At 64.6% G+C, this 22,279-nt stretch overlaps 1 protein-coding gene, 1 long non-coding RNA gene and 3 other non-coding genes across 5 annotated transcripts; 4 read left to right on the top strand and 1 right to left on the bottom strand.

The window, feature by feature from the left end:
- Positions 1-9,554: 9,554 nt before the first annotated feature.
- Positions 9,555-9,745, top strand: LOC138101214 (U2 spliceosomal RNA). The gene has a single exon (XR_011147025.1). It is a non-coding gene; the product is annotated as a U2 spliceosomal RNA (small nuclear RNA).
- Positions 9,746-10,985: 1,240 nt separating this feature from the next.
- On the top strand, positions 10,986-11,176 carry LOC138101218 (U2 spliceosomal RNA). Its single transcript, XR_011147030.1, has one exon. It is a non-coding gene; the product is annotated as a U2 spliceosomal RNA (small nuclear RNA).
- A 1,956-nt stretch (positions 11,177-13,132) lies between these two features.
- On the bottom strand, positions 13,133-13,323 carry LOC138101217 (U2 spliceosomal RNA). Its single transcript, XR_011147029.1, has one exon. It is a non-coding gene; the product is annotated as a U2 spliceosomal RNA (small nuclear RNA).
- Positions 13,324-17,475: 4,152 nt separating this feature from the next.
- On the top strand, positions 17,476-18,335 carry LOC138101199 (uncharacterized). The gene is made up of 3 exons (XR_011147022.1): positions 17,476-17,548; positions 18,140-18,206; positions 18,319-18,335. It is a non-coding gene; the product is annotated as an uncharacterized lncRNA (long non-coding RNA).
- A 6-nt stretch (positions 18,336-18,341) lies between these two features.
- LOC138101197 (GRIP1-associated protein 1-like) lies at positions 18,342-21,750 on the top strand. Its single transcript, XM_068999062.1, has 5 exons — positions 18,342-18,381; positions 18,941-18,967; positions 20,410-20,517; positions 21,173-21,342; positions 21,709-21,750. The coding sequence occupies exons 3-4, from the start codon at positions 20,440-20,442 to the stop codon at positions 21,338-21,340; spliced, it is 246 nt and encodes an 81-aa protein (XP_068855163.1). The 5' UTR covers positions 18,342-18,381; positions 18,941-18,967; positions 20,410-20,439; the 3' UTR covers positions 21,341-21,342; positions 21,709-21,750.
- Positions 21,751-22,279: the final 529 nt, after the last annotated feature.

The following is a 22,279-nucleotide window of genomic DNA, read 5'->3' as shown; positions in this document are numbered from 1 at the left end:
GGTGACACTGTGACAGTGACGGGGTGGCAGTGACAGGGTGGCAGTGACAGGGTGAGGGTGACGGGGTGGCAGTGCCAGGGTGAAGGTGACAGCGTGCTGGCACTGGTGACAATGGCAGGGTGGCAGTGCCAGGGTGGCGGTGACAGGGTGAGGGTGACAGGGTGTTGGCACTGGTGGCAGTGATGGGGTGGCAGTGACAGGGTGTTGGCACTGGTGGCAGTGACAGGGTGAGGGTGACGGGGTGGCAGTGACTGGGTCAGGGTGACAGGGTGCTGGCACTGGTGACAGTGATGGGGTGACCGTGCCGGGGTGAGGGCGACAGGGTGGCGGTGACGGGGTGAGGGGTGACAGTGACGGGGTGGCAGTGACAGGGTGAGGGTGACAGCGTGCTGGCACTGGTGACAGTGCCAGGGTGAGGGAGACAGGGCAGTGACACCGTGACAGTGACAGGGTGGCAGTGATAGGGTGACAGTGCCAGGGTGAGGGTGACAGGGTGAGGGTGACGGGGTGAGGGAGACAGGGCAGTGACACTGTGACAGTGACAGGGTGAGGGTGACAGGGTGAGGGTGACAGGGTGCTGGCACTGGTGGCAGTGGCAGGGTGGCGGTGACGGGGTGGCAGTGACAGGGTGAGGGTGACAGGGTGCTGGCACTGGTGACAGCGACGGGGTGAGGGTGACGGGGTGGCGGTGGTAACAGAGTGGCAGTGACGGGATGAGGGTGACAGAGTGAGGGTGACAGGGTGAGGGAGAGGGTGGCAGTGACAGGGTGGTGGTGATGGGGTGAGGCTGACAGGGTGCTGGCACTGGTGGCGGTGACAGGGTGGCAGTGACAGCGTGAGGGTGACAAGGTGAGGGTGACAGGGTGAGAGTGACAGGGTCAGGGTGACAGGGTGGCGGTGACGGCTGCTGGTGACACAGCCAGGGGTGACACGGGTGACACGGGTGCCAGGGACACCTGGAGCAGTGACGGTGACACGGGTGGCACGGGTGACACAGGTGGCACGGGTGACAGGTGACACGGGTGATGGGTGCCAGGGACACCTGGAGCAGTGACAGTGACACAGGTGGCACGGGTGACACGGGTGACGGGTGACACGGGTGCCAGGGACACCTGGAGCAGTGACGGTGGCACAGGTGGCACAGGTGACACGGGTGACGGTGACACGGGTGGTGGGTGACATGGGTGACATGGGTGACACGGGTGACACAGGTGACGGGTAACGGGTGCCAGGGACACCTGGAGCGGTGACGGTGACACCGGCGATGGCAGCACCCATGGCAAGGGGGGGGGAGCAGGACCGGGGACACCCGGGGTCCCCTGGGGTCAATTTGGGGTCACCCAAAACGGGGGGGGGCGGGGTCTGTCCTGAGCCGTGCGGCCACTTGGGACCCCCCCAAAATGGGGTGGGGTCACCCGGATCCCCCGGGGTCAACTTGGGGTCCCCCAAGGGGGGGTGGGGCTGTCCTGGGACCCCAAAAAGTGGGGGAAGGGTCCCCAAAAAGGGAGTGGGGCCACCCGAACGTCCCAGGCTGGGTGTGGGGCCGCCCTTGGCCGAGTTCGGGATTTTGGGGGGGGGGGTGGGGCCGGGTTTGGGATTTTGGAGGGGGGATGGGGCCGGGTTTGGGATTTTGGGGGGGGTGGGGCCGGATTTGGGATTTTGGGGGGGGATGGGGCCGGGTTTGGGATTTGGGGGGGGTGGGGCCGGATTTGGGATTTTGGGGGGGGGATGGGGCCGGGTTTGGGATTTGTGGGGGGTGGGGCCGGATTTGGGACTTTGGGGGGGGGATGGGGCCGGGTTTGGGATTTTGGGGGGGTGGGGCCGGATTTGGGATTTTGGGGGGGGGATGGGGCCGGGTTTGGGATTTTGGGGGGGGTGGGGCCGGATTTGGGATTGGCGGGGGGGGGAGTGGGACCGCCCTTGGGGTTTTGGGCGGGGGGGGGTGGGGCCAGGATTGGGATTTGGAAATTGGGATTTTTGGCCGGGGGGGGGGGGGTGGGGCCGCGTTTGGGGTTTTGGGATTTTGGGGGGGGGCGGGTCCGGCCGTGGCCCCCCCATCCCGCACAGGAGGCGGCGGCGGCGGCGGTGGCAGCGCGATGCCGGTGGCGCCGGTGGCGCTGGTGGCTCTGGTGGCCGTGGCGGCGACGGCGACGGCGGTGGCGGCGAGCGGGGAAGACTCGGGGGTCCCGCCGACCCCCACCCCGTGCCCGCTGGGCTTCGGGCCGGTGGCAGCGGGCGGCTGCGGGGACAGGGACGAATGTCGCACGGCCGCCGTGTGCCACCACATGTGCCTCAACCACCACGGCGGCTTCGCTTGCCACTGCCACCGCGGCTTCGTCCTGCAGCCCGACGGGGTCACCTGCCGCCGCCGCCGCCGCCGCCGCCCCCCGGCCGGGGCACAGCCCGGGGCACCGCGGGGACAGCCGGAGACCCCTCCCCAGGGGTTCGGGGCACCGCGGGGACAGCCCGAGACCCCTCCCCAGGGGCTCGGGGCACAGCGGGGACAGCCCGAGACCCCTCCCCAGGGGTTCGGGGCGCAGCGGGGACAGCCCGAGACCCCTCCCGAGGGGTTCGGGGCACAGCGGGGACAGCCCGAGACCCCCCCCGAGGGGAACCGGCGCGGGTGGAGCGCCCGAGGATGGAGAGCCCGGGAGCGGCGGCGAGAGGGGACGGGAGGAGGTGAAGCCTCACGCCGGGATTTGGCACCGGAGGATTCGGATCGGGGTTTCTACCGGGATTCGGAGCAGGATCTCTACCGGGATCTTCATCGGGATTTGGTTCCCGGAAGGCACCGGGAGCTGAGGCCGGGGCGGCAGCGGGATTTGCACGGGGATTGGAACCAGGATCTGAACCGGGATGTGAACCGGGACTCGGACCGGGATCTGGACCGGGATTCGGACCGGGATCTGCACCGGGATTCGGACCGGGATCTGAACCAGGATCTGCACCGGGATCTTGACCGGGACTCGGACCGGGATCTGGACCGGGATATGAACCAGGATCTGCACCGGGATCTTGACCGGGACTCGGACCGGGATCTGCACCGGGATTCGGACCGGGATCTGAACCAGTATCTGCACCGGGATCTTGACCGGGACTCGGACCGGGATTCCCAAGAGGATTTACCCCCGGGAACGCACCGGAGCTTGCACGGGAGTTGGAACCGGGATTCGGACCGGGATTCGGACCGGGATCCCCACCAGGGTTTCCACGAGGATTCCCAGCCCGGCTGGCAGCGCGGTTTGCACCGGGATTTGCCCCAGGATTCCCGGGAGGATTCCCGGGACGATTCCCGGGAGGATCTGAGACCTGGCACGCACCGGGATCCGCCCCGGGATTGGCCCCGGGACTCGAGTCCAGGTGGGCACCGGGATTTGCCCGAGGACTCCCGGGAGGATTTGCCCTGGGGAAGGCACCGGGATTTGGGGCCAGACCGGGCTTTGCACGGGGATTTGCACGGGGATTTGCACGGGGATCCGCACCAGGACGGGGATCCCGGCTCGAGACCGCCGCGGCACCGGGATCGGCACCGGGATCTGCCCCGGGACCCGCACGAGGACGGAGATCGGGGCTTGGGACCGCCCCGGCACCGGGGGTGGCACCGGGATTCCCACCGGGATTCCCACCGGGATTCCCACCCGCCCTCGGCCCCCGCCCTCTACGGGGACCCCTCCCCTGCCCCCCCCTATCGGGACGAGGACCCCGATCCCTACGGAGACCCCTACGGGGACCTGGGGGACCCCGACACCTACGGGGACCCCTATGGGGGCCCAGCCCCCCCCTACAGGGGCGAGGACCCCGAGGAGGGGCCGTGGGACCCCGAAACGGAGCCCTGGGACCCCGACATTTATGGGGACCCCTATGGGGACCCCTACGAGGACGAGGACTCTGAAGAGGGGCCCTGGGACCCCGCCCCGCCCCCCTCGGACCCCTACAGGGACCCCGAGCCCGGGAGCCTCCGGAGGGGCCGGGACCCCCAAACCCGGCCCTGGGACCTCTACGGGGGTGGGAACCCCCAGACAGAGCCCGGGGACCCCCAAACCCGGCCCTGGGACCCCTACGGGGACCCCCAGACAGAGCCCGGGGATCCCCAAACCCGGCCCTGGGACCCCTACGGGGGTGGGGACCCCCAGACCGAGCCCGGGGACCCCCAAACCCGGCCCTGGGACCTCTACGGGGGTGGGGACCCCCAGACCGAGCCTGGGGACCCCCAAACCCGGCCCTGGGACCCCTATGGGGACTCCTATGGGGGTGGGGACCTCCAGACCGAGCCCGGGGACCCCCAAGCCCAGCCCTGGGACCCCTACGGGGACCCCTATGGGGGTGGGGACCCCCAGACCGAGCCCGGGGACCCCGAAACCAGGACCTGGGACCCCTATGGGGACCCCTATAGTGATGAGGACCCCCAGAATGAGCCCAGGGACCCCCACAGGGCTCCCGAGGCTGAGCCCTGGGACCCCCCGAGGGACCCCAGGGACCCCAATGGACTCAGCCCCTCCCCCAGGCCCCACAGGGACCCCCAAAGCTCCTCCTTCACCCCCCGGGACCCCCCAAGTGCCCCGCCGGTTGCCCCCCCAGAATCCCAGTTGCCCCCAGTTGCCCCTGCAACTGCCCCCCCCAACCCCGGAGCTCCCCAGCTTGTCCCAGATACCCCCCCAGTTAACCCCCCTAGAACCCAGGACCCCCCAGTTGCCCCCCCAGTTGCCCCAGTTACCCCCCCAGTTGCCCTCCCCAGGGTCAAGGACCCCCCTACAGCCCTCCCAGTTGCCCCCCCTAAATCCCAGTTGCTCCCCGTTACCCCCCCAACTGCCGCCCCCACCCACAGATCCTCCCAGTTTGTCCCAGTTGCCCCCCCAGTGCCCCCCCCCGAAGCCAAGGACCCCCCTATTGCCCCCCCAACCCCTAAACCCCTCCCAGTTGCCCCCCCGCAGGCCCAAGACCCCCCAGTTATCCCAGCTACCCCCCCAGTTATCGCCCCCAGCACCAAGGACCTCCCAGTTGCCCCCGTTACCCTCCCAGTTGCCCCCATTACCCTCCCAGTTACCCCCCCAGCTGTCCCAGTAACACCCCCAGTCGCCCCCTCACAGGCCAAGGACCCCCCAGTTGCCCCAGTGACCTTCCCGGTTGCCCCAGTGACCCTCCCAGTGGCTCCTCCAGTGGCCCCAGTTGCCCCCAGGACCCCTCCCAGTCGCGGGTCCCTGCGGGTCGGGCTGGTGTTTGCGCTGCCGGTGGCACTGGGAGGGGCACTGGTGATACTGGGAGCACTGGGAGGGCTGGGAAGACCCCCCCGGCCGCCCCTCCCGAGCCCCCACGGCTGAGGGTGCTGGGGTGGGGGGGGGGGGGCCCAAACTGGGAGGGACCCCCCCCCAAACTGGGGGTCCAAACTGGGAAAGGACCCCCACACTGGGATTGTTGGCCCCGAACTGGGGCGAGGACCCCTCCCAAACTGGGAGGGGGAAGGCTCAAACTGGAAGCCCCCCTCCCTCTGAAGTTCAGGGACCCCCCCACCCCCAATTGCAGCTCCCCACCCCCCCCCCAAACTGGGAGTCCAAACTGGGAAAGGACCCCCAAACTGGGATCCCTCCCAAACTGGGACAGGAACTCTTCCCAAACTGGGAAACGACCCCAAACTGGGATCGTTAACCCCAAACTGGGATTGCCCCCCCCTCCCCCCTTCCCGCCCTGCCTCTCGGGTGGGGGAGGGGCGGCGGGGGGGGGGGGGGGGGCCGAGGGTAATAAAGGGCCGGTGCTGCCCCTCCCCCACCCCGCGCCTGAGTCCCCTTTTTTTTGGGGGGGGGGAGGGGCAGATCGGGGTGCGCGCGGTGGGGGAGGGGAGGGCCGGGTCCCCTCCCCCTCCCGCTCCAGCTGTTGAGCGGATCCAGCTGTGGGTGGGGGAGGGCGCGGCCCTGAGTCACGATCGTGCCTGGGGTCCCCTGGGGGGGGGAGGGGCGGGGAACGCCCAGGACAGGGGGGCCCCGGGGTGGGGGAGGGGCGTGACGTCATGGCCCGGGAAGGGGAGGGGCAGGGTCCTGAGGAGATCCTGGGACCGTCCCAGTTCCCACCAGTACGAACTGGGCAGGACCAGTCCCCATCCCAGTTCCCACCAGTACGAACTGGGCGGGACCAGTGCCCATCCCAGTTCCCACCAGTCCAAACTGGGCAGGACCAGTCCCCATCCCAGTTCCCACCAGTACGAACCGGGCAGGACCAGTCCCCATCCCAGTTCCCACCAGTCCAATCCGGGCAGGACCAGTCCCCATCCCAGTTCCCACCAGTCCGAACTGGGCAGGACCAGTTCCCATCCCAGTTCCCACCAGTACGAAGCGGGCAGGACCAGTCCCCATCCCAGTTCCCACCAAACTGGGCAGGACCAGTGCCCATCCCAGTTCCCACCAGTCCAAACCGGGCAGGACCAGTCCCCATCCCAGTTCCCACCAGTCCGATCTGGGCAGGACCAGTGCCCATCCCAGTTCCCACCAGTCCAAACTGGGCAGGACCAGTCCCCATCCCAGTTCCCACCAAACTGGGCAGGACCAGTGCCCATCCCAGTTCCCACCAGTCCAAACTGGGCAGGACCCGTCCCCATCCCAGTTCCCACCAAACTGGGCAGGACCAGTGCCCATCCCAGTTCCCACCAGTCCAAACTGGGCAGGACCAGTCCCCATCCCAGTTCCCACCAGTACGAACCGGGCAGGACCAGTCCCCATCCCAGTTCCCACCAGTCCAAACTGGGCAGGACCAGTCCCCATCCCAGTTCCCACCAAACTGGGCGGGACCAGTGCCCATCCCAGTTCCCACCAGTCCAAACTGGGCAGGACCAGTGCCCATCCCAGTTCCCACCAGTCCAAACCGAGCAGGACCAGTCCCCATCCCAGTTCCCACCAGTACGAACCGGGCAGGACCAGTCCCCATCCCAGTTCCCACCAGTCCAATCCGGGCAGGACCAGTCCCCATCCCAGTTCCCACCAGTCCAAACTGGGCAGGACCAGTTCCCATCCCAGTTCCCACCAGTACGAAGCGGGCAGGACCAGTCCCCATCCCAGTTCCCACCAGTACGAACTGGGCAGGACCAGTCCCCATCCCAGTTCCCACCAGTCTGAACTGGGCAGGACCAGTCCCCATCCCAGTTCCCACCAGTCCAAACTGGGCAGGACCAGTCCCCATCCCAGTTCCCACCAGTACGAACTGGGCAGGACCCGTCCCCATCCCAGTTCCCACCAGTACGAACTGGGCAGGACCAGTCCCCATCCCAGTTCCCACCAGTCCAATCCGGGCAGGACCAGTCCCCATCCCAGTTCCCACCAGTCCAAACTGGGCAGGACCAGTCCCCATCCCAGTTCCCACCAGTCCAAACTGGGCAGGACCAGTCCCCATCCCAGTTCCCACCAGTCCAATCCGGGCAGGACCAGTCCCCATCCCAGTTCCCACCAGTACGAACTGGGCAGGACCAGTCCCCATCCCAGTTCCCACCAGTCCAAACTGGGCAGGACCAGTCCCCATCCCAGTTCCCACCAGTCCAAACTGGGCAGGACCAGTCCCCATCCCAGTTCCCACCAGTCCAAACTGGGCAGGACCCGTCCCCATCCCAGTTCCCACCAGTACGAACTGGGCAGGACCAGTCCCCATCCCAGTTCCCACCAGTCCAATCCGGGCAGGACCAGTCCCCATCCCAGTTCCCACCAGTCCAAACTGGGCAGGACCAGTCCCCATCCCAGTTCCCACCAGTACGAACCGGGCAGGACCAGTCCCCATCCCGGTTCCCACCAGTCCAATCCGGGCAGGACCAGTCCCCATCCCAGTTCCCACCAGTCCAAACTGGGCAGGACCAGTTCCCATCCCAGTTCCCACCAGTACGAAGCGGGCAGGACCAGTCCCCATCCCAGTTCCCACCAGTCCAAACTGGGCAGGACCAGTCCCCATCCCAGTTCCCACCAGTACGAAGCGGGCAGGACCAGTGCCCATCCCAGTTCCCACCAGTCCAAACTGGGCAGGACCAGTTCCCATCCCAGTTCCCACCAGTCCAAACCGAGCAGGACCCGTCCCCATCCCAGTTCCCACCAGTCCGAACCGGGCAGGACCAGTCCCCATCCCAGTTCCCACCAGTCCAAACTGGGCAGGACCAGTCCCCATCCCAGTTCCCACCAGTACGAACTGGGCAGGACCAGTCCCCATCCCAGTTCCCACCAGTCTGAACTGGGCAGGACCAGTCCCCATCCCAGTTCCCACCAGTCCAAACTGGGCAGGACCAGTCCCCATCCCAGTTCCCACCAGTCCAAACTGGGCAGGACCAGTGCCCATCCCAGTTCCCACCAGTCCAATCCGGGCAGGACCAGTCCCCATCCCAGTTCCCACCAGTACGAACTGGGCAGGACCAGTCCCCATCCCAGTTCCCACCAGTCCAAACCGGTTAGGAGCAGTTTTAGGGGGGGTTTAGATTTAAGGTTTCTGCTGCTGTCAGGGGATTCTTAGGGCTGGGATTTGGGTTCAGGGCTGGGTTTAGGCTGGGTTTCGGTCGGGTTTAGGCTCGGGATTAGTGCTGGGGTTACCGAGCAGGGCCGGGGTGATGTGTTGGGGTTTAGGCTGGGTTTAGGTTGGGTTAGGCTCGGGTTCAGGGCTGGGTTTAGGTTCAGTTAAGGGCTGGGTTTAGGCTGGGTTTAGGTTGGGTTAGGCTCGGGTTCAGGGCTGGGTTTAGGTTGGGTTAGGCTGGGTTTAGGCTGGGTTTAGGTTGGGTTAGGCTCGGGTTCAGGGCTGGGTTCAGGCTCAGGTTTAGGTTGGGTTAAGGGCTGGGTTTAGCTTGGGTTTAGGTTGGGTTAGGCTCGGGTTCAGGGCTGGGTTTAGGTTGAGCCTGGGGTGAGTGCAGGTTCCCCCCGGTGAGAATTAAGGTCAGGGCTGGGCTCAGGGATGGGTTTAGGCTCAGGTTTAGGTTGCGTTAGGCTCAGGTTCAGGGCCGGGTTTATCTTAGGTTTAGACTCGGGTTCAGGTCGGGTTCAGGGCTGGGTTTAGGTTGAGCCTGGGATGAGTGCAGGGTCCCCCCTGGTGGGAATTGAGAATTAAGGTCAGGGCTGGGTTCAGGGCTGGGTTTAGTGATTCGGGGCCGGGCTTAGGGCCGAGTTTAGGGGCTCTTTAGGCGATTTTTAGGGGTTTTTAGGATTATGCTAATGAGGCACGGGCGGGCCCGCGGACCTTGGCCGGGAACGGGGAGGAGGCGGAGCCAATGCAAATCAGAGCACGCGATCCACCAATCACACAGCGAGGAGGACGGAAGGGGCGGGGCGAGCGAGAGGCGGGGCGTGGGCGGGGTTATGCAGATCACCAAGCCGCGCTCATGCAAATCAGGCACGGACGAGCGCGAACGGCATCACGGGAGCGCCAATTTGGGGGCGATTTTCGGGATTTCGGGCTCGGTGCGCGCGGAGCGCGGGAGGAGAGCGCGGAACGGAGCGGAGAGAAAGAGCCCCGGGGGGCTCGGGAAGGGCCGGGGGGCGGCGCGGGGGCAGCGGGAGGTGCGGGCGGGGCGTGCGGGGCCGGGAGCGCGCGTGGGGCGGGGGGCGGGTATCGCTTCTCGGCCTTTTGGCTAAGATCAAGTGTAGTATCTGTTCTTATCAGTTTAATATCTGATACGTCCTCGATGAGAGGACTTCATATTAAACGGATTTTTGGGCTCGGGAGTTGGACCCGGAGCTTGCTCCCTCCGCTCCGCGCATCGTGCCGGTATTGCAGTGCCTCCGGGAACGGTGCACCCCGCCCCGGGGACATCTCGTGGTCAAAGACAGAGCTGAGCTGGGCATGGCTTGATCCTGCTTCTATCGCGATATCAGCCCCGCTGGGGGCCCTCGCTGTGCCCGCCCCGGTGCTCGCTGTGCCCGCTCCGCGCATCGTCCCGGGATTGCGGCGCCTCCGGGAGCGCTGCACCCGTCACGGGGATCTCAGCTGGTCAAAGATCGATTCCCAAATCGCAATAAATGAGTATTGATCGTGGCTTTATCGCGATATCAGCCACGCTGGTGTGACTCGCTGTCACACCCCGGTGCTCGCTATCCCCGCCCCGCGCATCGTCCCGCTGTTGCGGCGCCTCCGGGAGCGCTGCCCCCGCCCCTCACGGGGACATCCAGTGGTCAAAGATAGATCCCAAATCGGGATTTAGTATCGTGCTTCTATCGCGATATCAGCCCCGCTGCTGCCCCTCGCTGTCCCCCCGGTGCTCGCTGTCCCCGCTCCCTTCACCGTCCCGCTGTCGCGGCGCCTCCGGGAGCGCTGCCCCCCGCCCCGGGCCCTGCCGTCGCTCCAAGCCCGTCTCGGCCGCCGCTCTCCCGCTCGCTCTCTCCCCGCTGCCGCCGCACCGACCCCGCTGCCGCTCCCCGCGCTGCGGCCGCTGCCGGGCCCGCGGCTGCCGCTGCAGCGCTGCCGCCGCTCGGGGCTCTCCCGCCCGCCCCCATCCCCTCGCAAGGCCGCGGAAGGCGGCGCCGACTTCTCCTCGCTGCCGCTGCGGCCGCAGCGCCGGCAATGCCGGAATCCCGTCCCGGCCGAGCTCTGGGCAGCGCGGTAAAAACGCGGCGTGCTGCTGGTGCTGAGAGCGGGCTGAGAGCTCGGGGAGAGCGGGGCTGGCTCGGGGCGGCCGTGCGGGCCCTGAGGAGCGGCGGGGCCGCGGCTTTGCTCGGGGAAAGGCGTCCCGGTCCCCCCCGGGCGCGTCTCGCTCCGAGCCCCGCGGCCGCCCCGGAGAGAACGGGGGGCGGGGTTATGGGGGCGGGGCTATGCAAATGAGACGGGGGAAACCGAACGGCGAAAGGCATCACGGGAGCGCCGTTCCCGGGGCGGTTCGGGGTCCGGCGCGCTCGGAGCGAGCGGGGCCGGGCCGGGGCTGCGGGATGCGCTGGGGAAGGAGCCCGCGAGCGGCGCCGGGAGGCGGCGAGGGCGGCGCGGGGGGAACCGGGAGGTGCGGGCGGGGCGGGCGGGGCCGGGAGCGCGCGTGGGGGGGGGGGGCGGGTATCGCTTCTCGGCCTTTTGGCTAAGATCAAGTGTAGTATCTGTTCTTATCAGTTTAATATCTGATACGTCCTCGATGAGAGGACTTCATATTAAACGGATTTTTGGGCTCGGGAGTTGGACCCGGAGCTTGCTCCCTCCGCTCCGCGCATCGTGCCGGTATTGCAGTGCCTCCGGGAACGGTGCACCCCGCCCAGGGGACATCTCGTGGTCAAAGACAGAGCTGAGCTGGGCATGGCTTGATCCTGCTTCTATCGCGATATCAGCCCCGCTGGGGGCCCTCGCTGTGCCCGCCCCGGTGCTCGCTGTGCCCGCTCCGCGCATCGTCCCGGGATTGCGGCGCCTCCGGGAGCGCTGCACCCCTCACGGGGACATCCAATGGTCAAAGATCGATTCCCAAATCGCAATGAATGAGTATTGATCGTGGCTTTATCGCGATATCAGCCACGCTGGTGTGACTTGATGTCCCCATCCCGGTGCCCGCTCCGCGCATCGTCCCGGTGTTGCGGCGCCTCCGGGAAGGGTACACCCCTCACGGGGACATCCAATGGTCAAAGATCGATTCCCAAATCGCAATGAATGAGTATTGATCGTGGCTTTATCACGATATCAGCCCCGCTGCTGGCCCCTCGCTGTCCCCACCCCGGTGCTCGTTCTCCCCGCCCCGCGCATCGTCCCGCTGTTGCGGCGCCTCCGGGAGCGCTGCACCCCTAACGGAGATCTGTGCTGGCCAAAGATAGATCTGAAACCGAGATTTATCGTGCTTCTATCGCGATATCAGCCACGCTGATGTGACTCGCTGTCACCCCGGTGCTCGCTGTGCCCTCTCCGTTCACCGTCCCGCTGTTGCGGCGCCTCCGGGAGCGCTGCCCCCCTCACGGGGATCTCAGCCGGTCAAAGCCGCGGCCCCGCCGCTCCTCAGGGCCCGCACGGCCGCCCCGAGCCAGCCCCGCTCTCCCCGAGCTCTCAGCCCGCTCTCAGCACCAGCAGCACGCCGCGTTTTTACCGCGCTGCCCAGAGCTCGGCCGGGACGGGATTCCGGCGTTCCCGGCGCTGCGGCCGCAGCGGCAGCGAGGAGAAGTCGGCGCCGCCTTCCGCGGCCTTGCGAGGGGATGGGGGCGGGCGGGAGAGCCCCGAGCGGCGGCAGCGCTGCAGCGGCAGCCGCGGGCCCGGCAGCGGCCGCAGCGCGGGGAGCGGCAGCGGGGTCGGTGCGGCGGCAGCGGGGAGAGAGCGAGCGGGAGAGCGGCGGCCGAGACGGGCTTGGAGCGACGGCAGGGCCCGGGGCGGGGGGGCAGCGCTCCCGGAGGCACCGCGACAGCGGGACGGTGAAGGGAGCGGGGACAGCGAGCAGCGGGGTGACAGCGAGGGCCAGCAGCGGGGCTGATATCGCGATAGAAGCACGATAAATAGTTCCGATTTGGGATCTATCTTTGACCAGCTGGATGTCCCCGCGAGTAGTGCACCGTTCCCGGAGGCGCCGCAATCCCGGGACGATGCGCGGAGCGGGGACAGCGAGCAGCGGGGTGACAGCGAGGGCCAGCAGCGGGGCTGATATCGCGATAGAAGCACGATAATAAGTCCCGATTTGGGATCTATCTTTGGCCGGCAGAGATCCCCGTGACGGGTGCAGCGCTCCCGGAGGCGCCGCAACAGCGGGACGATGCGCGGGGCGGGGAGAGCGAGCACCGGGGTGGGGACAGCGAGGGCCGGCAGCGGGGCTGATATCGCGATAAAGCGACGATCAATACTCATTCATTGCGATTTGGGATCTATCTTTGACCACTGGATGTCCCTGTGAGGGGCGGGGGCAGCGCTCCCGGAGGCGCCGCAACAGCGGGACGATGCGCGGGGCGGGGATAGCGAGCACCGGGGTGTGACAGCGAGTCACACCAGCGTGGCTGATATCGCGATAAAGCGACGATCAATACTCATTCATTGCGATTTGGGAATCGATCTTTGACCAGCTGAGATCCCCGTGAGGGGTGCAGCGCTCCCGGAGGCGCCGCAATCCCGGGACGATGCGCGGAGCGGGCACAGCGAGCACCGGGGCGGGCACAGCGAGGGCCCCCAGCGAGACTGATATCGCGATAGAAGCACGATCGATCCATGCCCAGCTCAGCTCTGTCTTTGACCACGAGATGTCCCCTGGGCGGGGTGCACCGTTCCCGGAGGCACTGCAATACCGGCACGATGCGCGGAGCGGAGGGAGCAAGCTCCGGGTCCAACTCCCGAGCCCAAAAATCCGTTTAATATGAAGTCCTCTCATCGAGGACGTATCAGATATTAAACTGATAAGAACAGATACTACACTTGATCTTAGCCAAAAGGCCGAGAAGCGATACCCGCCCCCCGCCCCACGCGCGCTCCCGGCCCCGCACGCCCCGCCCGCACCTCCCGCTGCCCCCGCGCCGCCCCCCGGCCCTTCCCGAGCCCCCCGGGGCTCTTTCTCTCCGCTCCGTTCCGCGCTCTCCTCCCGCGCTCCGCGCGCACCGAGCCCGAAATCCCGAAAATCGCCCCCAAATTGGCGCTCCCGTGATGCCTTTCGCGCTCGTCCGTGCCTGATTTGCATGAGCGCGGCTTGGTGATCTGCATAACCCCGCCCACGCCCCGCCTCTCCCCAGCACTTCCCCACCGCCTCCTTTTCTCTTTCTCCAGCTCCTTCTCCACTTTTCCCTCGCGTCCTGCACGCGGCGATCCGCAGAAATCCTGAATTTGCCCCAAAATAACGCTCCCGTGATGCAAATCGCTCATCTTTGCCTCAAATTTGCATAAGCCCGCCCCTCACGGCGTAGCGCGGGAAGTTTGTGAGGGACTCGGAGCTCCGGGAGAGTCGGGAAAAGGTTTTGGAGCTTTAGGAATCTTTTCATGGATTCTCCAGGTGAAAAGGAAGGGTCGGCACGGCCAGAGGGGCCGGACAGGTCAGCAAAGGGTCGTAGCGAAGGTGCTGGACTCGGGGTTTGGCTATTTGGAACATAGGACTGGCTTTGCTAAGCTTGGTTTAATGGGATCTGTTTGAGAAAAATGGATAAAAATAACTTTGGTCAGGGACTTTCCAGGCTGGGGAAGAGGCTTTAAACCACATTTGGCACCCAACGCCTGTCAGGGATGGCCGGGACATCCCAAAGCCTTTCCAGGGTCTCCAGGGAGTCAGGTCTGGCTCGGATATCTCCACACAAAGACACGGAATTCGGGAATAAACCAAGGGAAACGCCTGGGTTTTGTCTCATTGGCACTGTGGTGAGATGGATCCTGTGACTGCAGCATTGGAATGGGAGGTTTTAGGCTTTTCAGGAAAAGCAGGTAGGGAAATAAGAAGAATTTGTTGATTTATGGAGATTTGGGCTGGTTTTCCTTCCTTTCCTTCACTCCAGCTGGAGGAAGCCCAGAAAAATACGTTTGCCATTGGAATTCCCATCACCACAATACTGAACGAGTGGAAAAGTGGGACCAGAACCAGTCACCAGCTATAATATTAGAATATTGACCTATAAACATAAAAAAAAAAATAATCGTATGACTATGAGCAGCTTCTAAGGTGCCCTGAAAAGCCTCAATTTTGTGCTTTGGAGCTGATTCCAGGGACACTGAGCTCGAGAAACCTCCGGAAACAGGATGGCCAGTGGAGCAAATATTCCCTGTGAGGGGCAAAGGAGGGGAAAAATGGAGCCCATGAGGGGGAAATATGAAGTGCATGGGGGTGATCAGGGAAGAAATGGCACTCGTGGAGTTTGAGGGGCAGCTGAGGGGGAAATGGAGCCCATGAGGGGACAAATGGTGTCCCTGAGGGGGATGAGGGTGGAAATGGCACCTGTGAGGGGTTTGAGGGCAGCTGAGGGGGAAATGGAGCCCGTGAGGGGACAAATGGCACCCATAAAGGGGATGAGGGTGGAAATGGTGCCTGTGAGGGGTGGAAAGGCGAAATGGAGCCCATGAGAGGACAAATGGACCCTGTGAGGGGGATGAGGGTGGAAATGTCACCTGTGAGGGATCTGAGGGGGAAACGGAGCCCGTGAGGGGTGGAAAGGCAAAACAGAGCCCGTGAGGGGACAAATGGAGCCCGTGAGGGGGATGAGGGTGGAAATGTCACCTGTGAGGGTTCTGAGGGGCAACTGAGGGGGAAACGGAGCCCGTGAGGGGTGGAAAGGTGAAATGGAGCCCGTGAGGGGTGGAAAGGTGAAATGGAGCCCGTGAGGGGTGGAAAGGCAAAACGGAGCCCGTGAGGGGACAAATGGCACCCATAAAGGGGATGAGGATGGAAATGTCACCTGTGAAGGGTTTGAGGGGCAGCTGAGGGGGAAATGGAGCCCGTGAGGGGACAAATGGTGTCCCTGAGGGAAATAAGGGAAGAAATGGTGGCTGTGAAGGGTTTGAGGGCAACTGAGGAGGAAGTGGATCCCGTGAGGGGTGGAAAGGCAAAACAGAGCCCGTGAGGGGACAAATGGAGCCCATGAGGGGGATGAGGGTGGAAATGTCACCTGTGAGGGGTTTGAGGGCAGCTGAGGGGGAAACAGAGCCCGTGAGGGGTGGAAAGGCAAAACAGAGCCAGTGAGGGGACAAATGACACCCTTAAAGGGGATGAGGGTGGAAATGTCACCTGTGAAGGGTTTGAGGGCAGCTGAGGGGGTGCAAAGGCAAAACAGAGCCCGTGAGGAGACAAGTGGTGCCCATGAGGGGGATGAGGGTGGAAATGGTGCCTGTGAGGGGTGGAAAGGCGAAATGGAGCCCATGAGAGGACAAATGGACCCTGTGAGGGGGATGAGGGTGGAAATGTCACCTGTGAGGGTTCTGAGGGCAACTGAGGGGGAAACGGAGCCCGTGAGGGGTGGAAAGGCAAAACAGAGCCCGTGAGGGGACAAATGGAGCCCGTGAGGGGGATGAGGGTGGAAATGGTGCCTGTGAGGGGTTTGAGGGCAGCTGAGGGAGAAACAGAGCCCGTGAGGGGTGGAAAGGGGAAATGGAGCCCGTGAGGGGACAAATGGTACCCATGAGGGGGATGAGGATGGAAATGTCACCTGTGAGGGTTCTGAGGGGCAGCTGAGGGGGAAACAGAGCCCGTGAGGGGACAAATGGTGCCCATGAGGGGGATGAGGGTGGAAATGGTGCCTGTGAGGGGTTTGAGGGCAGCTGAGGGGGAAATGGAGCCCGTGAGGGGTGGAAAGGCAAAACAGAGCCAGTGAGGGGACAAATGACACCCTTAAAGGGGATGAGGGTGGAAATGTCACCTGTGAAGGGTTTGAGGGCAGCTGAGGGGGTGCAAAGGCAAAACAGAGCCCGTGAGGAGACAAGTGGTGCCCATGAGGGGGATGAGGGTGGAAATGGTGCCTGTGAGGGGTGGAAAGGCGAAATGGAGCCCATGAGAGGACAAATGGACCCTATGAGGGGGATGAGGGTGGAAATGTCACTTGTGAGGGATCTGAGGGGGAAATGGAGCCCGTGAGGGGTGGAAAGGCAAAACAGAGCCCGTGAGGGGACAAATGGTGCCCATGAGGGGGATGAGGGTGGAAATGGTGCCTGTGACAGGTTTGAGGGCAGCTGAGGGGGAAATGGAGCCTGTGAGGGGACAAATGGTGCCTGTGAGGGGGATAAGGGAAGAAATGGTGCCTGTGAAGGGTTTGAGGGCAGCTGAGGGAGAAACAGAGCCCGTGAGGGGTGGAAAGGCAAAATGGAGCCTGTGAGGGGACAAATGGTGTCCCTGAGGGTGATGAGGGTGCAAATGTCACCTGTGAGGGGTTTGAGGGGCAGCTGAGGGGACAAATGGAGCCCGTGAGGGGACAAATGGAGCCCGTGAGGGGACAAATGGTGCCCATGAGGGGACAAATGGTGCCCATGAGGGGGATGAGGGTGGAAATGCCACCTGTGACAGGTTTGAGGGCAGCTGAGGGGGAAATGGAGCCTGTGAGCGGACAAATGGTGCCTGTGAGGGGGATAAGGGAAGAAATGGTGCCTGTGAAGGGTTTGAGGGCAGCTGAGGGAGAAACAGAGCCCGTGAGGGGTGGAAAGGCAAAATGGAGCCCGTGAGGGGACAAATGGAGCCCATGAGGGGGATGAGGGTGGAAATGTCACCTATGACAGGTTTGAGGGCAGCTGAGGGGGAAACGGAGCCCGTGAGCGGACAAATGGTGTCCCTGAGGCCCCACAAGAACGAGGGGGGCGGGGGTGTCTCTACAGCCCCTATTGGATCTGAGGCCCCCAGGGGGTCCCCGTGGTCCCTCTGGGAGTGGGGACACAGCCCAGGACCCCCTCCCGGGACCCTCAGGACCCCCCGACACAGCGGGGGGAGAAGGGTTTGTGCAGCCCTGGCGCTCTCCATGGTCTCGGCGGGGAGAAGCCAACTCTATGATCCTCCGGCCTCTCTGGCCGGCGCGGAGGACTGAGCTCGATGCTCGCCGCGCCGCTCTGGCCGGCGGGGAGGCCCGAACTCTATGATCCTCTACCCGGCAGTGCCTTGGCGTCTCTATGACCCCGCGCCGGGGCAGAGCGGCCACTTCCGCCCCCTCCCGCGGGGGGGGTCCCGCGCGCCAAGATGGCGCAGGCCCTGTCGGCCGAGGAGTTCCAGAGGATGCAGGTGCGGCCCGGGGGTCCCGGGGGGCTCGGGGAGGGGGCTGGGGGGGCCCCAGGGGCTTTGCGGAGCCTGAGAGGGGTCGTGGGAGGGGTCATGGGGGGATCATAAGGGGGACGGGGGGGAGCTGTGGAGGAGTTCGGGGGTGCTTGGGGAGGGACTTGGGGGGGTCCTGGGGGGCTTTGGGGGCCTGGGGCAGTCCTGGGGCGGCTCTGGGGGGTCCCGGGAGGGGTCGTGCTCGGGGGGGGTCTCATGGGGATCCTGGGGGGGACTGGGGGAGCTCGAGAAGGGCCTGGGGAGCCCCGGAGGAGTCTCAGGGGAGGGTCCTGGGGGAGGTTCGGGGGGGCTTGTGGGGGTGTCGGGGAGTGGTCTGGGGAGGGTCCCGGAGTATCCCGGTGGTCTGGGAGGGTCGGGGGGGGCGTGGGGGGATCCCAGAGGAGTTGGGGCAGGGCTTCCTCAGGGCGGCTGGGAGATCCTGGGGGGGGGGGTTATAGGGAATTGGGGGGGGTTTTGAGGAGTCTCGGGGAGGTTTGGGGGGGTCTCGAGGGGATCTCGGGGGTCTCTTTGCCCCCCTAAAGTCCCCCCGATCCCCCCCAGGCGCAGCTGCTGGAGCTGCGCACCGAGAACTATCGGCTGTCGGATGAGCTGCGCAAGAACGGCGCCGGTACGGCCGGGGAGGGGCTTGGGGGGGTCCCCTGGGGGGGTCCCGAAGGGCCGGGGAGGGGTCCCGGCAGCCCCCCCCCCCCCCCCTCACGGTTGTGACCCCCCCCCCCCAGAGCTGTCGGGGCTGCGGGCAGCGGGTGCAGACGCTGGACAGGGACCTGGCCAAGGCCAACAAGGTGAGGGTGACACCCCCACCCCCCCCCCCCCAAAAACAACCCCAAATCCCCCTCATGACCCCCCTGTGACCCCCCACCCAAAAAAAACCCCGAAGCACTTCATGACCCCCGCATGGACCCCCCCCCAAAAAAAACCCCAAGTCCCCCCTCCTGACCCCCCTTGTGACCCCCCCCCCAGGAGCCCCAAATCCCCCTCAGAGATCCCCAAAATCCCCCTCATGACCCCCCCATGACCCCCGCCCCCCAAAAAAACCCCAAATCCCCCTCACGACCCCCCCAGGACCCCCCAAATCCCCCTCAGAGACCCCCCAAATCCCCTTCATGACCCCCCCCCGTGCCCCCCCCCAAAAAAACCCCCCCAAATCCCTCTCAGAGATCCCGAAATCCCCCCTCATGACCCCCCTCAGGACCCCCAAATCCCCCCCAGCACCCCCCCTGTGACCCCCCCCCAATCTCCACCTGTGACCTCCTGAGACCCCCCAAATCCCCCTCAGAGCCCCTGAGACCCCCCCCGAGCCCCCCCAAACCCCTTTGTGACCCCCTCCCCTTCTTTTTCCAGGCCCTCAGTAAGAGCAAGAAGGCCCAGGTGGGTCCTGGGGGGGGGGCTCTTGGGGGTCTCTGGGGGTGCTGGGGGGGATTTTGGGGGTCCCTGTTGGTACTGGGAGCATCCCCGGGTTCATTTTGGGGGATCCCTGGGGAGGTTTTGGGATATTTTGGGGGGTCTCTGGGTTGGTTCAGGGGTATTTTGGGGTGGTTCTATCCCATTTTGGGGTGGTTCTATCTCATTTTGGGGTGGGTTCTATCCCATTTTGGGGTTTTCTACCCCATTTTGGGGGGGTTCTATCTCATTTTGGGCGGGTTTCTATCCCATTTTTGGGGTTTTTCTACCCCATTTTGGGGGGGGTTCTATCCCATTTTGGGGGGGTTCTATCCCATTTTTGGGGTCTCTGGGTTCACTTTTGGGGGTTCCCATCCCATTTTTTGGGGGTGCCCAGGAGGTGGAGGGCGCTGCTGGGGGAGACCCGGATGCTGCAGGGGGGGGTCCCTGGGGGTGTTTTGGGGGGTGTCAGGGTTGGTTCAGGGGTATTTTTGAGGGGCTTCTATCCCATTTTGGGGTTTTCTACCCCATTTTGGGGGGTTCTATCCCATTTTGGGGTTTTCTACCCCATTTTGGGGGGTTTCTATCCCATTTTGGGGGGGTTCTATCTCATTTTGGGCGGGTTCTATCCCATTTTGGGGGGTTCTATATCCCATTTTGGGGGGGGGTTTCTATCCCATTTTTGGGGTCTGTGGGTTCATTTTTGGGGGTTCCCATCCCATTTTTGGGGGTGCCCAGGAGGTGGAGGCGCTGCTAGGGGAGACCCGGATGCTGCAGGGGGGGGTCCCTGGGGGTGTTTTGGGGGTGTCAGGGTTGGTTCAGGGGTATTTTGGGGGGTTCTATCCCATTTTGGGGTTTTCTACCCCATTTTGGGGGGGTTCTATCCCATTTTGGGGGGGTTCTACCCCATTTTGGGGGGGTTCTATCTCATTTTGGGCGGGTTCTATCCCATTTTGGGCGGGTTCTATCCCATTTTGGGGGGGTTCTATCTCATTTTGGGTGGGTTCTATCCCATTTTGGGGGGGTTCTATCCCATTTTTGGGGTCTCTGGGTTCATTTTTGGGGGTTCCCATCCCATTTTTGGGGGTGCCCAGGAGGTGGAGGCGCTGCTGGGGGAGACCCGGATGCTGCAGGGGGGGGTCCCTGGGGATGTTTTGGGGGTGTCTGGGTTGGTTCAGGGGTATTTTGAGGGGCTTCTATCCCATTTTGGGGTTTTCTACCCCATTTTGGGGGGGTTCTATCTCATTTTGGGTGGGTTCTATCCCATTTTGGGCGGGTTCTATCCCATTTTGGGGGGGTTCTATCTCATTTTGGGCGGGTTCTATTCCATTTTGGGGGGGTTCTATCCCATTTTGGGGGGGTTCTATCCCATTTTTGGGGTCTCTGGGTTCATTTTTGGGGGTTCCCATCCCATTTTTGGGGGTGCCCAGGAGGTGGAGGCGCTGCTGGGGGAGACCCGGATGCTGCAGGGGAAGCTGCAGAGCCAAGAGGACGATTTCCGGCTCCAGAACAGCACCTTGCTGCGGGAACTGGCCAAGGTGGGACCCCCAAAAACCCCCCCAAGCCCCCCCAAAATCCCCCCCCCGGGACCCCCAACCCCCTCCAGTCCCCACAGCCACCCCGAAGGGTCTCATTTTGGGGGGGTCCCAAAGCCACCGGGAGCATCCCAGGGATTCTTTGGGGGGGCTCTGGGGCTTCTCTGAGGTCATTTTTGGGGGGGTCCTTGGAGGGGGGGGGGTCCTCTGGAGTCGTTTTGGGGGTTCTGCAGGGTCATTTTGGGGGTCCCTGGGATTATTTTTGGGGTCATTTTGGGGGTCCTCGGTGTCACTTTTGGGGTCTGGGTCTCCTGAGGTCATTTTGGGGTCCCCAGAGGGTCCCTGGGGTTATTTTTGGGGTCCCAGGGGTGTTTTGGGGGTGGATTTTGGGGGGCTCTGACCCGGGGGAGGTGGGGGGGGTCCCCAGGTGGTTTTGGGGGGGTCCCAGGAGTAATTTGGGGTTGATTTTGGAGGTCCCTGAGCCAGGGAGATCCTAGGAATGTTTTGGGGTTATTTTGGGGGGGGTCCCAGGGATATTTTGGGGTCAATTTCGGGGGTCTCTGACCTGGGGGGGGTCCCAGGTGTTTTTTGGGGGGGTCCCAGGGATATTTTGGGGTCGATTTTGGGGGTCTCTGACCTTGGGGGGGGGGGGTCCCAGCTCTGTGCCCAGATCGAGGGGCTCGAGGAGGAGAATCGGCGGCTGCAGGGGGGGGGGAGCAGGGGGAGCCCCCCCGAGACCCCCCTGGGGACCCCCCTGAGCCCCCCCCTGAGCTCGGCCCAGCCCCCCCAGGATGGGGCCCAAGGGGATGGGGGGGGCCCCCCCTGAAGGTGAGGGGGGGTCTTGGGGGGGGGGGGGGTTTGGGGGTCCTGGATGTTTGGGGGGAGCTCTGAGAATTTTGGGGGGGCTCCTGGAGGGTTTTTGGGGGGTGGGGGGCTGGATTTGAGAATTTGGGGGGATTTTGGGGTGAGTTTGGGAGGGTCCCTGGTGATTTTGGGGGGGGTCAGGGAGGGGTCTCTGAGAATTTGGGGGGATTTTTGGGGGGGTCCCTGTGGCTTTGGGGGGGGGGGCAGTCTGAGAGGGTCCCTGGGGGGAGGAATTTGGGGTCCCAAAGGTCTGGGGGGGGGGCGGGGGGGTGGTTTTGGGGCCCCCCCAGATGAATTTTGGGGGGTTCTCTGATACCCCTCCCCCCACAGCACCCCCAGAGCCCCCCCAAAAACCACGGCCAGAGAAGGAGGAGGGGGGGAGGGGGGGGGACGCCCCCCTCAGGGACCCCCCCACCACCCCCCTGCCCAGGTAGGGGGGATCTGGGGGGGGATTTGGGGGGCTCTGGGAGGTTTTTTTTGGGGGGGGGTTTTGGGGGGGTTTTAAAAGGGTCTGGGGGGGAATTTGGGGAGGGGAATAAATTGGGGAGGGTCTGGGGGGGGGGGGTTTTGGGGGATTTTTTTGGGGGGGGGATTTTGGGCTCCTTTTGGGGGTTTGGGGGGGGGGCTGTGAGGAGGAGATTTTTGGGGGGAATTTGGGATTTAAAGGGATTGATAATTGGGGGATTTGGGGGGGTTTGGGGAGGGGGGGAGGTGGAGTTTTTTTGGGGGGGAGGGGTCTCACGGGGGTCTCTTGCAGGCAGAGGTGGTCCAGCTGCAGGAGGAGGTGGCCAAGGTGAGGGGGGGGAGGGGGGAATTGGGGGGGGGGGGGGGAGGGGGGGTTTTTGGGGTCTCCTGGGGAGGATTTGGGGGTTTTTGGGGGGAGGGCGGGAAATTTAGGGGT

The sequence above is a fragment of the Aphelocoma coerulescens genome, unplaced genomic scaffold (genome assembly GCF_041296385.1).
Source record: "Aphelocoma coerulescens isolate FSJ_1873_10779 unplaced genomic scaffold, UR_Acoe_1.0 HiC_scaffold_211, whole genome shotgun sequence".
Lineage (NCBI taxonomy): Eukaryota > Metazoa > Chordata > Aves > Passeriformes > Corvidae > Aphelocoma > Aphelocoma coerulescens.
This window is presented reverse-complemented; position numbering and strand designations above follow the sequence as displayed.